This window comes from Delphinus delphis, chromosome 2 (genome assembly GCF_949987515.2).
Source record: "Delphinus delphis chromosome 2, mDelDel1.2, whole genome shotgun sequence".
NCBI classification, from domain to species: Eukaryota; Metazoa; Chordata; class Mammalia; order Artiodactyla; family Delphinidae; genus Delphinus; species Delphinus delphis.
The window spans coordinates 133,116,807-133,128,830 of NC_082684.1; the positions used below are offsets into that span (position 1 = coordinate 133,116,807).

Sequence of the window (12,024 nt, forward strand, 5' to 3'; positions counted from 1 at the left end):
GCACTCTGTTCTTCCCAAGACGCTGGTTGTCCCGTGAAGAAATGCTTGTTTTAGAAGTGAAACCGGGAACCTAGGAGCGGCCCTTTGGCTGCCTAATTGCTGTTACTTCCCACTAAGTGAGACACCTTGAAGAGCCCTTGCCTGGCTGTCTTCAGCTCCTTGTGAATCACGGCAAGAACCCGGACAGGAGGTGCTCGGCACCTACAGATAGGACATCACTGCTCTTGTCTGCTCTGTGACCGTTGGGCGCAGTATGGCTGATGGACACGTTCGAACAGTCTGTGCCGTGAAGACTGGTCCTGGGGGCCAAGCCCAGCCAGCCCCAGCCTAGCCCACCGCCCGGCATCCATCCGTGTCTCAAGTCGGCTTGCCTCTTCTCTGCTCATCCTTTGAACTCACGTTCTGCTCTGTTTTACTGAGCTTTCTGGAGGAATCGATGTGTCACAGAGCAACTCAGGAATGTTTAGCGTTCTCAGACTCTGAAAGATGGCTCCTGGATCTTATCATTTATTCAGTCCATCCCTCTGTTTTGCAGACGACAGAATTGAAGCCCAGAGGAGGGAAGGGATTTGCCCAAAGCCATGCGGCTAGATTGGAGGCCGAGCTGGGAGGCGACGCCAGGTCATTTCTGTGTGGCTCCGGGGTCAGAACGTGCTCTTTAAAGCGGCCAGGTTCCTCCCTCTCCTCGTTTTTATTGGGCTGAGGTTAGAATGAAGTGTGCATTTTCAAGAGCTGATCGGTCCAGACGACCTGGCAGTTCAAATACTGGAGAGACGGTCTTCTGGAAGTGGCTGTCAGCTGTGACTTGAGCAGGCAGTTAAATTAAAAAAAAAAAAAAAAAACCGAGGCCTGGCTGGGTGCTGCCGGTCGGGAGCGAGAGGTTGCTCGGGGTGTGGACCAAGGGCAGATTCCATCTCCCTTCAGTGTCGTGGGTCAAGGCCCAACGGATGGGAACAGCAGCAAATGTGAATGCAAGGGTGTGGCTGGAGCGGCGTACTTTGAGAACGTTCTGGCGCCCTCCGTCTACCCCAGGATGGTTAGAGGTTCTGCTCTGATGAGATGATCGCGTGAATGGGAGTCACTAAGGCGCGTGGAGCAGACTGCTCTCTGGGAAACTACACTCGCCCCCGCCCCCCTCATCTTGTGTTCCGTCACTTATTGCCTAACAGTCTGGACGGGGACACAGGGCAGGTGTACCTCCTGCGCCTAGTTGAGAGGGCAGATTCCGGATGTCGCGGGATCTCTGTGCACGCTTCTCTCTCTGAGCGGCTGCTCTGTCTGCGTCGAGGAGCTTAGTTCCTTCTGAGGAACGATGTTTTTCCACCAGCAAAGCTGCCTTCTTTGAACCACACTTGAAAAGAAACTTTCAAAGGCGGCACCAGGCTCCCCAAACACCTTTTTCCAAAGGAAGCCGTCCTCCCGCAGCCTGGCACCTGCCACCTCCCAGGTTCTCCTCCGAGGCTCTGACTCAAAGGCAGTGGCCTTTTGGGACCAGGATGGAGGAAGGATGAAGGTCCACCCCATGAGCCCCAGCTGCCTTATTGATAACAGGGTGCCCCGAAGGCCAAAAGGAGCTTTCCAACGTAGGATCTAGTTCCGATTTGTGATTTGTGACCTGTCCCGATTGTTAAAAGTCACACGTCTTGATTCTTTTTTTCTTTCCTTTCTTGGAAGTGATGTTTAGAGCTTGTTTGAGTTGGATCAGATGCTGTTTTAACAGCTGCCCTAATCGGAAATGCTGTCAATTATTAACCCTGACAGTAGTTTTTCTTTGAAAAATACTTCTCTGAGCTCCCTCAAAATGTCAAAATTTGGCTTCTTGGTAGGAAGTCGGTTAGTGACGTTGCTTAATTGCCAGGCGTCAGTTTCCCCATCTGAAAACTGGAGCTTTATAAGGAGTGCCTTCCCTGTAGGGCTCTTGTGAGCTCACACATGCAAAATGCTTGGAGCAGCTGGGTCGGCGGATGTTAGCCATTATTATTATCGTTGTTGTTAAGAGTGGTTCTGTCCGGTCGACTTTCTATTTGCGGGAGCTTCCACTCCTGCCGTCACCACCCTCAAAAAAATAAACATGAAAAGAAAAATCGTTTAGGGAACAGTTTTCCTGTTCATTCTTTGACGCACCAGCGTGCGCTGAGCCCGTTCTCAGGGTTGGATGGTCTATGTAGAGGAAACCGAGGCTCGATTCCTGCTCGCACATGGTGGGGAGACCAGGAGGGGAGAGCTGCTCCCCGGCAGGGGACGGTCCCAGCTGGGAAGGATGGGATCGCATGCTTTCTCCACCCCCGCTTCCTCCCAGAAAAAAAAAACCCAAACACGAGGACAGGGACCAAGTGTGACACTACCCCCTTTCCTCTGCCCTCCCCCAACACTGTACAGTCCTAACTCGTGGCAGGCCAGAGTCCTTCCTGTCACTCGGGGAGGCCGCTTTTCATTAAGTCTGGGCCCCAGGACAGAGCCTGAAGGCTGATAGCCCAGGCCTCCGGAATATTGCATATCTGTTCTGCTGGTCGTGATGTGTGGGGTTGGGAGGCAAGAACTGCTCCCTGTGGGTGGAAAGGTGAGATGAGAGGGGACTTGGTCTGAGCCCCCCACAGGGCTTCTGAGCGACCCAGCCGTGGTCACCTAGTAGCCTGGATGCCAGGCTTGAACCGGTCTTGAACCAGGAAGAGCTATGTGAAATCCCGGCAGATTTTTCCTCATAACCAGAGGATGCTGGGCTCTGGACCAGGCCGCGCAGGGGAAAGATCCCACCTGGGGGCAGCCTGTGGCCGCACATTTGCTACAAGATGCGGGGAGAGGGAAGGTCAGCTACTTTTCATTTTGTTCCTTTACCTCCCAAGATCTTGACACTTGACCTGTTTGCTAGAGGAAGTAAGCAACAGCTGGGACTCCTTTATAACTACCCACCCCAAAAACGGTGAGAGCTGTAGTTGCTGAGCAGGCCAGAGTGATGGGGAAGGTTCCGAGCCTGCGCCTGCCTCCCTGGCTGTAGCGGAGGCAGCAGGCAGAGCCCAGCGGGCGGTTTGTGGCTGGTCTGGCTTGACCACTGCCTCACCCTGTCGATGAAGGACTTGTGCTCCTGGTTGTAGGTCAGCGCTCCGTCCGCCACTGCCCCTCCCCCAGATACCTCCCACAGTGGGGCAGGCCCAGATCCCTGGCCAGGGGCCACTGCAATCTGAAGTCTCAAAAAATAAATGCGGGGAGGCCAGCGAGATTCTTTTGGTTCAACATTTACTGAGCACCTACTACGTACCAGGCTCTGCTATGCCAGTCATTTGAGGTAAGAAGCCTTGGACCGATGAGCTCCCTAGCAGTGAGGATGGTTTATTTTGTTTATTTCTCTTTGCTTTTTGTTTTAAATAAAACTTTCTGTTCTTATTTGGCACATAAACCTGTGACAGTTGAGTGATTATGTTGCTCTTACGGGTTTGGACTGATTTGATTGTTTCTAGAACTCCCGACGTGTACAACCCTGACTCTTATATTTTATCCCTCTTGCCCACTGTCAGTCAATTTGGGGGAAGAAAAATGAACATAAGTGAGAAAGGACCTTGTTTTGGAGTAGAACTCTTCCCACTTACCTAGATTAATAAATACAATAATTAGTAATCGTCCCAGGTTCCTTACAGTATGAATGACGGGCGTCCAGTGGGCGGAGGCCAGGGATGCTACTAAAAACACTACAATGCCCAGAACAGCCCCACGCAACAAAGAATTATCTGGCCCCAAATGTCAATAGCATTGTTGCTGACAAACCCAGTTTGTACGACAGACTGTTATACAGTGCCCTTGCTGGAATATACCCTGAATGTGCAGATGTGGCTGTGAGTCCCATGGGGCTTAGCGAGGATGATACACCCTCTCCACCCTGGAAGTTTAGAAATGTGGGGACCGTTATTGGCACTCAGTTGGTCTAGGATATGGGGGACAGTCTTTCACACCAAAGACTTGTTTTACCCCAGATGCCCACAGTGGGCAAGACTGGCCCTATTCCTGAGAATCTAGAGTGTTCCAGGAGAGAGCGGTGATCTCTGATCCCCACCCAGGAGTCCCTGATGCCCCTGACCGGCACGCAGCCAGCAGCCCCAGGACGTGGGACCACAAAAGCCCATCAGATTCCTGGTCCCTGGCCTGTCTCTTCACAAGCCAGGGGCATCCTCATCACTCATGAGTGGCTGGGGGCTGGGGGGAGGAGGGGGTGCTGGCCCCAGGAATTCTCCTGAGGGCCAGGGTCTGTTCGTAAGCCTTCAGACAACATTGCTTTTATTTTAAGTGCACGAGGATTTCTCATCCAGAGTCATTTGACATGCAGATGATCACAGATTTTTAAAGGCTGTTGTCATGGTTTTGTCTCTGAAAGATGGCTATGTGCTGATGAGAGCCTTGAAGCCAGCTCTGGGACCTCAGTCCTGGTGGCCTTGGGATTCAGAAGGAGATAAGAGAAGCAATTCTGAAACTTGTCTGTCTGGTCCTCGGCCTTCCTGTCTGGATTCAGTTAGCCATTTAGCCCCACTGTTTTTTTCTTTTTTCTTTTTTTTCTAAACCATTCTTCATCTGAGATGGTTTCACATGGAACACGGGTGGCAAAATCAGTTGATGTTTTTCTGAATGTGATCTTTTCTGGAGGGTTAGCAGTGGGGCAGAGAATTGTTTCTGTGGTCAACTTAGATGAAGGGCTAGGGATCCAATCGGTTACATCCCGAGCATCATGTTAGAGAAGGCAGTGCTTTATGCCCCCCAAAAGGAAGCGTCAACGGTGGGATTTCAGTCTGGGCAGCACATATAAGGGTGAGGGATCGGTCTGGTGGGAGACAGGCAGCAGTGGAAAGTGGAGGGCGAGGGAGACCCTTTAAGACACATACCGCCGGGTGTGAGGCTGGCCCCAGGGAACACTTTGGCACATGCAGCCGGGCGTCTTCCATCACCTCCTGATTTGTCTGGGAGCCGGAGAGCCTGGCTTGCTGTTGCCCTTGGGGCCACACGGCATAGCAATTCCTTCTCACCACACTGCATTTCACTCTTGTTTGTGATGGGTTTCACCACAGTGGGCGGTGTGGAGGTGGTTCTTGTTTAGTTTTGCGTTGTTTTGATTAGGGCTTCCATCCAGAGGAGGCGAACTGGATACTCTGAACCAAACACAGAGACCACCTCTGATAGGAAATTGGAGCTCCCTGAAATGTAGGCAGCCCGGTTGGAGGGAGTTGGAAGAGATTGCTTCACGCTGCGGATTTAGCGAGGCCTCCTGGCAGGAGGCCCACCGAGGGTGGAAGGATGGAGCCCGTCGGGGGTCTGCGGTTTGGGGGGGAGCTTGTCCTTCCACCGTCTGACATTTTGGCGACTTGATTTATTGGCCTGAGCCTCACGCAGTCTCTTTTCCTTTGCAGACAGAGATTGCGAAGAGACTGAACACGATTCTAGCACAGATCATGCCTTTCCTGTCACAAGAGGTAAGCCCTTCTTTTACTGTGCCCTCCGTTTCTTGCAGAGCAGCCCAGTGGCTGCCTGGGTCTCACCGGAGCCCCAGCCCCTGTCCGTTCACGTGGACTGAAGTTGACAGCCTGGGGCTTTACAGAAGCTCCTCTGGCACATCAGAGGGGCCACTTGCTCCTTCAGTGGAACCTGTTCTCTGCCCTTGCCTGAGCCCGAGAGGAGGGTCCTGGCCTGTGGAGGGGCTAACAGTGGGCAGTGGGTACCGCTGTGCCTCCCCCCACCGCCGGCCCTACCCCATCCCAACCAGCATTCCCAGCCTCTGCTTCCCCGTGCCCCAGCTTCCACACCTGGAGACATCTAAGAGCAAGGAAGCCTGGCCGGTTAGCACCGAGGGCCAGACCCTGCAAGGAGAACTACCACCCAAAGGGGACCCCGGCCCCCAGGACAGAGTGTCCTCATCAGCGGCATGACCAAGTCAGTCACATCATCTTCTAAGCGCACTTTTGCAAGAGACTCCCGCCTGAGGCAGGGCTGGACCAGTGGGCAGTAGGAGAAAAGCATCTGCAAGGAGGCCCCGTGGTGCAGGGCAGATGGGTGGGCTGCCCGAGAGGGGCCCCTTTCCATCCAGCAGAGCTCACTCCAGCCTGGGGCAGGCCTGCCTTCCAGGCCCCCGTCAGTGGCTTAGACCACCCTCGCTCCCTCCGGGATTCCTGGGTCTCTTGAGTCGCAGTAGTGACCCGTACTTGATTGAATTCATGTAAAAACAGGGTATGGTGATGTCCTAGGAGCTTGCAACCCGTTAGGGGAGAAGCAGGTTTCACCTCAAGGCTGAAGGGAATGAATGCACTAAAAAAAAAAATGTTTTTTTAAAATAGACACTATTTTTTATAGTTTGAGGTTCACAGCAAAACTGAGTGCAAGGTACAGAGACGTCCCCTAGCCTTCCCCACCATCAACATCCCACACCAGAGTAACTGATGAACCTACATCGACACATTATCACCCAATTCCCAGCTTATAACGTTGTGCCGTTTTTTTGTTGTTGTTCGTTTTCTATTTAGATAGATCCAGGGTGAGTATCTGTAGCTACACGTACTTTTCCTCTGAACCCTTTGGGTGTGAGTTGCAAACACCCTGACAGCTCACAGCACTCACTGCTCCAGCTGCCTCTCCTAATAGGACACCCTCCTACGGGACTGCACTGTTGTCGCCACATTTAGGAAATGAATAATCATTCAGTAGCGTCTTCTAATATCCAGCCTGGGTGTTAGTTTGGGGACTTATGCCTGGAAGGAAGTTTTTTATGTCTCAAATGCCTGGAAGGAAGTTTTTTTGTCTGCGTGGCGGAGGGAGACGGTCGACAAATAGCCCTCTTTGGGCTCTTTTATATTTTAACTTAAAAGTCCGGGAAGTGTGGATTACAGAAGTAATAGGCACGTGTTGAGAAGGGTTTAAAGGGTCCCCCGTCCTCCCTGTGTCCTGCTTTGGTCAGTGGACCTCCTCTGCCTCCTGTGTCACCACCTGTCCCCTACCCCCGTGCCTCCGTGGTGGGTCGGGGAAGGCGGCCGCCTCTAACCCACACCCGCTCCCTCCAGCACCAGCAGCAGGTGGCGCAGGCGGTGGAGCGAGCCAAGCAGGTCACCATGACGGAGCTGAACGCCATCATCGGGGTACGTGGACTCCCCAATCTGCCTCTCACCGTGTGTATAGCCCTTTTATTCCTCTCACTTACCATAACCAGAGATGGACCCTGACCTTAGCTGGCCTCAAAGAATGGCAGCCCCAGGGCTCCGGGCTCTCCCAGCATCTCATGGGCTTGGACCCGCCTAGAGATCTCCCCCTGTGGCTCCCCGGTTGCCTCTCACTCCCCAAGTTAAAGCGGTGCCCGACACGACCCGATCCGCCTCGAAATTCATCAGCCCCATCCTTTCCCAGCTTTCGGTATCTCCAGCATTGAGCCGGGGGTGGACTCTGGGATCACCTTGGAGGCCAACCTGGTTTCTCCCACCTCCCCAGGGGCCTGTCCCCTCACTGGCAAAGGTCTACCCTTCTTTGGCCACCTGGGATCAGAACTGTCTCTGCTGTACTGTGATGTGAAACGTGCTGTGGCATTTGGGGCTGGGCCTTGCTGTCCCATGCGCTGAGCTGCCTGGCGGAGTCTTCATCCTGGGCCCATGTCAGGTCCAGCCAGGGTCCCTGGCTAGGTCTCCCTGATGTTCTAGAAGTCCTGTCTCACCCGGGAACAGGAAAAGATAATGCAGAGTGCTTCGTGAGGCCCACTTCTGGTCTGGCCCCTCAGTGAAAGGAGGAAGCCCGGTCTCTCGCCTTTAGTGCTCCTACCTGGCTTACATCTTCAGTGCATTTGTGGGGTTCACACAGCATCTTCCTCCTGCTTGCTGCTCTGGTATGAGGCTGCTGAAGGATATTTAAGACGAGCATCTGAGGAGAAACAGGTTTTTTAAGGGGACTTTGGGCAAGACTCTTAGCCTCAGGGTGCACCTGTCCACCTTTGGTCCCTAAAATGAACAGGGTGGGTGAGATCACTGCTTCCCATCCACAGATGGCTGAGTCCAGGTCCCCAACGGAGCTTCTGAGCAATACATTCTAGGGCACTCACCCCAGAGTTCTTTTCCATAGGTTTGGGGTGGACCCGGAAATCTGTGTTTCTGAAGTTTTCTAGATCATTCGGAAGGGTAGTCAGGCTTGGGAAGCAGTGGACTGGTTGGCTGAGGTCCCTCTAGCCCTCTGATTGGTCCTCATTCCTCCGCTTGTTCTTAAGTACGGTCATTATTTCAAGGTGGAACTGAAGGCCTAGGATGTTCTGCTTGGTGGGTTGAATGATGACTCTGGGCTCTTCATTCTGGGGCAGAAACCTGGAGACCTGTGTTCTAGTTAAGCCTCTTCCCCAGGTGACCTCAGGCAGTCCCATCTCTTCCTCGGGCCTTAGTTTCTGCGTCTGTTACAGGAGGGGGCGGACCAGCTCATCTCTTTGGGCCAGGAACGCCGGGAGGGTGGGCTTTTGGAGTGACAGAGTGATGCTGGCGGGTACTGATCCTCCTACACAGTATTGGGACCCCGTGATGGTTACTGGGCTCTGTCCTTCCGGTCTGAGTCCCGTGGCAGCTGCTGAGAGCTGCTGGAGGACGGCCAGGGCGGGAGCAGTAGCCTCGTCTGAATCCTGACAGTGTTGATGGGGGAGGAGCCGAGAGGAGGCCAGAAAGGGGAACGGGAGCGACTGGTCACTGCTTTTAGCCAGTGAGCTTGGGAGGCAGAGACCCCAGCAGGGAAATCGTAATATGGTAAAATTCGAAGTCTCCTTGGAAACCATCTTATTAGCCCAGGGTTCTTCAGCCTCAAGACTCGTGAACTTTGAGGCCACATACTTTGTGAGGATGTGCAGTAGGGTGTTCAGCAGCAGCTCTGGCCTCCACCCACTGGATGCCAGTGGCACCCTCCCACACACAGTTGTGACACCCCAGAATGTCTCCAGACATTGCCAGATGTCCCGGCAGGGGGCAGGGGCAGTGCACGAAACGGCCCGTGGTAGAGAACCACTGATCCAGCCGAGGCCCTTGCTTTACAGAGACAGGGAGTGACTCACAGATGGTCACACACCGTCCAGGAGCAACGCCAGGCCAGAGGCCCCGGGCTGGCTTTCGGCTTAGGGCTCTTCCCCCCGCCACCTCCCGTCCAGTCCGGCCCCGGTGTGGCGCCCGTGTCCTCCTCAGTGGCCAGTTCACAGCGTGGGGGCTTTGCTGAGAGTGGCAGATGAGGGCTCGGGGTGGGAAGTGCGTTCTCTGATACTTCTCCTCTCTCAGAGCCTCTTCCCTATCCGCTTTCCAGGCCCAGCCTTCCCATCCCTCCGTGGCCGCAGTGGAGTCCCTTCTCCCCCACTGTCTCCCCCCACCCCCAACTTTGGAATTAAAATCCTCTTATGAAATTTTTTTTTTTTTTTTAAGTTCTAAGAGAAGAGTGGAATTGGGGGAAGAAGCGCTGCTTGGATTAGCTCCACTTCCTTCAAGGAGTATTTAGGAAGCTACACGTTAGGCCAAGGCAGCTAGAGGCAGATATTGGAATTCAATTAAAGCCAACGAGTGGGGCCTGTGACCCCCATTTTCGAGGTAATTGCTTCTCCGGCTCTGAGTGAATGCAGCCGTCTCCCTGTCATTAAGAAGGCAGCCGTCTAATCAGTGCGCCTGACAGAGCCTCACAAGGCAGGAATTACGGACGGCTGAGGACGGCTGAGGATGGCTCGCCCAGCCGGGGCATCCTGTGAAGGAGGAAGAAGAGGGACAGCGGGCTTGCGGCCGGGCTGACTCGGGAGAGCGATGGGAGGAGGGTGGCAGGGGGCCGGGAGGGCTGATGGCCAGAGGGCAGGAGTCCTGCCCCAGCAGGAAAGGGCAGTGAAGGGGAGGACCCAGAAGCCTTGTGGCTACCCACATGGTACTGTCCGATTTGCCCCTCTTGGGGGAGAAGTAGCCCAGCCCCCTGGTCTGGGAGTTAGCGGGGGCTTTGGGCAAGTCACTTCATTCCTCTGGCCTGTTTTCCCCATTTGTGAAAAGATGGAAAAGGGCTGGGCAAGTTTCCTTTGACGTGCCCTTTTCAGTCAGTCATCTGGGGCTCTCCTGGGCATGGGGCGGAAGGATTCTGGGTTCACATCTTGGCTCATTTCGGAGAGAGATGAGAGGTCAGGTAGACACGTCTGGCATGGTGGGCATACCTGCAGCTAGTGGTGTGTGTTTATCACATGAATTAAAGTATTTCCAGGGCCTCCCTTCCAGGTGAGAGAGGCCAGAATCCAGCGTCAGCTTGGTGTGAGGGGAGAGGGGACAGAGGACAGAGGGGCTGACGGAAGCCCAGGCTTGCTGGCCCAGTCCGCCCACCACACACAGGGCCACTGGGAACTCAAGTGACCGTCTGGGGAAGGCAGGCCTGAAGGTGTGTGTCTGTTCGCCAGGGCCTGCCGGGACCCAGTTACTGCAGACATGTTATACACCCCTTTTTCTTGGGTCCAAGTTATTGGGGGATCGTTGGAGGGTCAAAAGATTCCTGAGCGTGAGGGGTGAAATATTGTCCTTTGGCCAGCAGCTTGCACAAGGTCCCTCCAAGCAGATTAGAGACCCTGTGAGCCGAAGTTACCCACCATCTTCAGAACTCGTGTTTTAGTTTGCTCCGTGCTAGTCCAAGGATACTGAACCTGGCAGGTGGCGGGGCATGTACCTCACTGGCCCCACTGACGATCTGGTCTGCATTCCCTTGGAAATTATTCGTGGAAGATACAAGTGTTGGCTTGATTGGTTTTTTTTTTTCATTTTTTTATATTGGAGTATAGTTGATTAACAACGTGTTAATTTCAGGCATACAGCAGAGTGATTCAGTTGTACGTATACATGTATCCACTCTCTTTCAGCTTCTTTTCCCATTAGGTTATTACAGAATAGTGAGCAGAGTTCCCTGTGCTGTACAGTAGGTCCCTGTTGGTGCTTACTTATTTTTTTTTTAAATTGGGTGAGCGGGGTGAGGAAGGGGGAGGTTTTCGCTTGTTACAAACTACACTGGGTAGTTTGAAGCCAGTCCTGAGGTTCTCGCATTCCCTCCAGGATGCCGACGAGCTGGACTCAGTTGACTGGGAGAAGGATGGTGCGGTGAGCGGGCCTTAGAATGAACGCATCTGTTTCTCTCAGCCAGGGGGCCGTGGTAGAGAGAAGTCGTGCTGGGTTTGCGTCCTGGCTCTGGTTACTTTGGCTTAGCGGAGTTCCTTCACCTCCCCCTGAGCCTGTTCCCGTCTCTGAAATGGGGATAACGGGGTTGTTGTGAGCTCTCCAAGCTATAACAGAGCATGAAGGCACAATTCAGCCTGGAGCTGGGGGGCCACCTCCGTGGGCAGGAAGTAGAGGCCGGGGCTGCCCTCCCTCTCCTGGGAGGGCAGGGCGTCTGCATCTTATGCAGTTAGGACTCTGTCTGGAGGTCCTTGGTGGGTCTCAGCCCTGGAAATGCTTAGACAACTTCACTAGGTTTAACCCAAATCATGAACCTGAGAAGCGAAGCGTTAAATCAGGTTGCAGAGGCATGAAGCGTGGTGTGCACAGTCCAGTTACACAGACTCGGCCAGCGCGGGCCTCCCTGACAGCCTCCCGTGTAAGTGGCCGTACTTTCGGAGCCCGGGAACTGGGCATGTGGCACACGTGAGGACACGCGTCTGCCCCATGGGACGTGTTTTTTGACAGGTTGCTGTCCCAGTGTGAAATGTTAAAGGTGGGAGGAGGGCGTGCTCACGAGGGGGCTTGCCTCCAGACGCCCCACCCCTCTTTTGGGGTTGGGGGGTGGGTGGTTGATTTCCTTTCCTATGGTGGACGGAGAAATCCTGGTCTTGGAGGGAATGGTGGAAGCCAGGGACAGGCTGCTGCAGAGTGGTGAAGCCCAGTTCCCTCCTCGGACGGTGGACTTGATCCCATTTGTCCCCAGTTGAAAACGCTGTCACCCTCCCACTCGGATGTCACTGTGTTTCTGCACATCGCCCTCTGAAGTCACAGATATGTCACAGGGATAGAAATGCAGCCTGAGGATGGCTGTACCCTGCCTGCGACACGG

General features: G+C 54.0%; 1 protein-coding gene across 8 annotated transcripts in view; it reads left to right on the top strand.

Annotated features, from left to right (window-relative positions):
* TLE3 (TLE family member 3, transcriptional corepressor) overlaps positions 1 to 12,024 on the top strand; it is a 48,622-nt gene that overhangs the window by 16,173 nt on the left and 20,425 nt on the right. For 4 of the 8 annotated variants that reach the window (XM_060005689.1, XM_060005692.1, XM_060005684.1 and 1 more), the window contains 2 exons: positions 5,388 to 5,450; positions 7,029 to 7,133. In XM_060005689.1, the coding sequence (XP_059861672.1) occupies positions 5,388 to 5,450; positions 7,029 to 7,133 (168 nt within the window). The remainder of the gene's footprint in view (positions 1 to 5,387; positions 5,451 to 7,028; positions 7,134 to 12,024) is intronic. The other 4 variants (XM_060005690.1, XM_060005691.1, XM_060005687.1 and 1 more) reach the window with 1 other exon arrangement.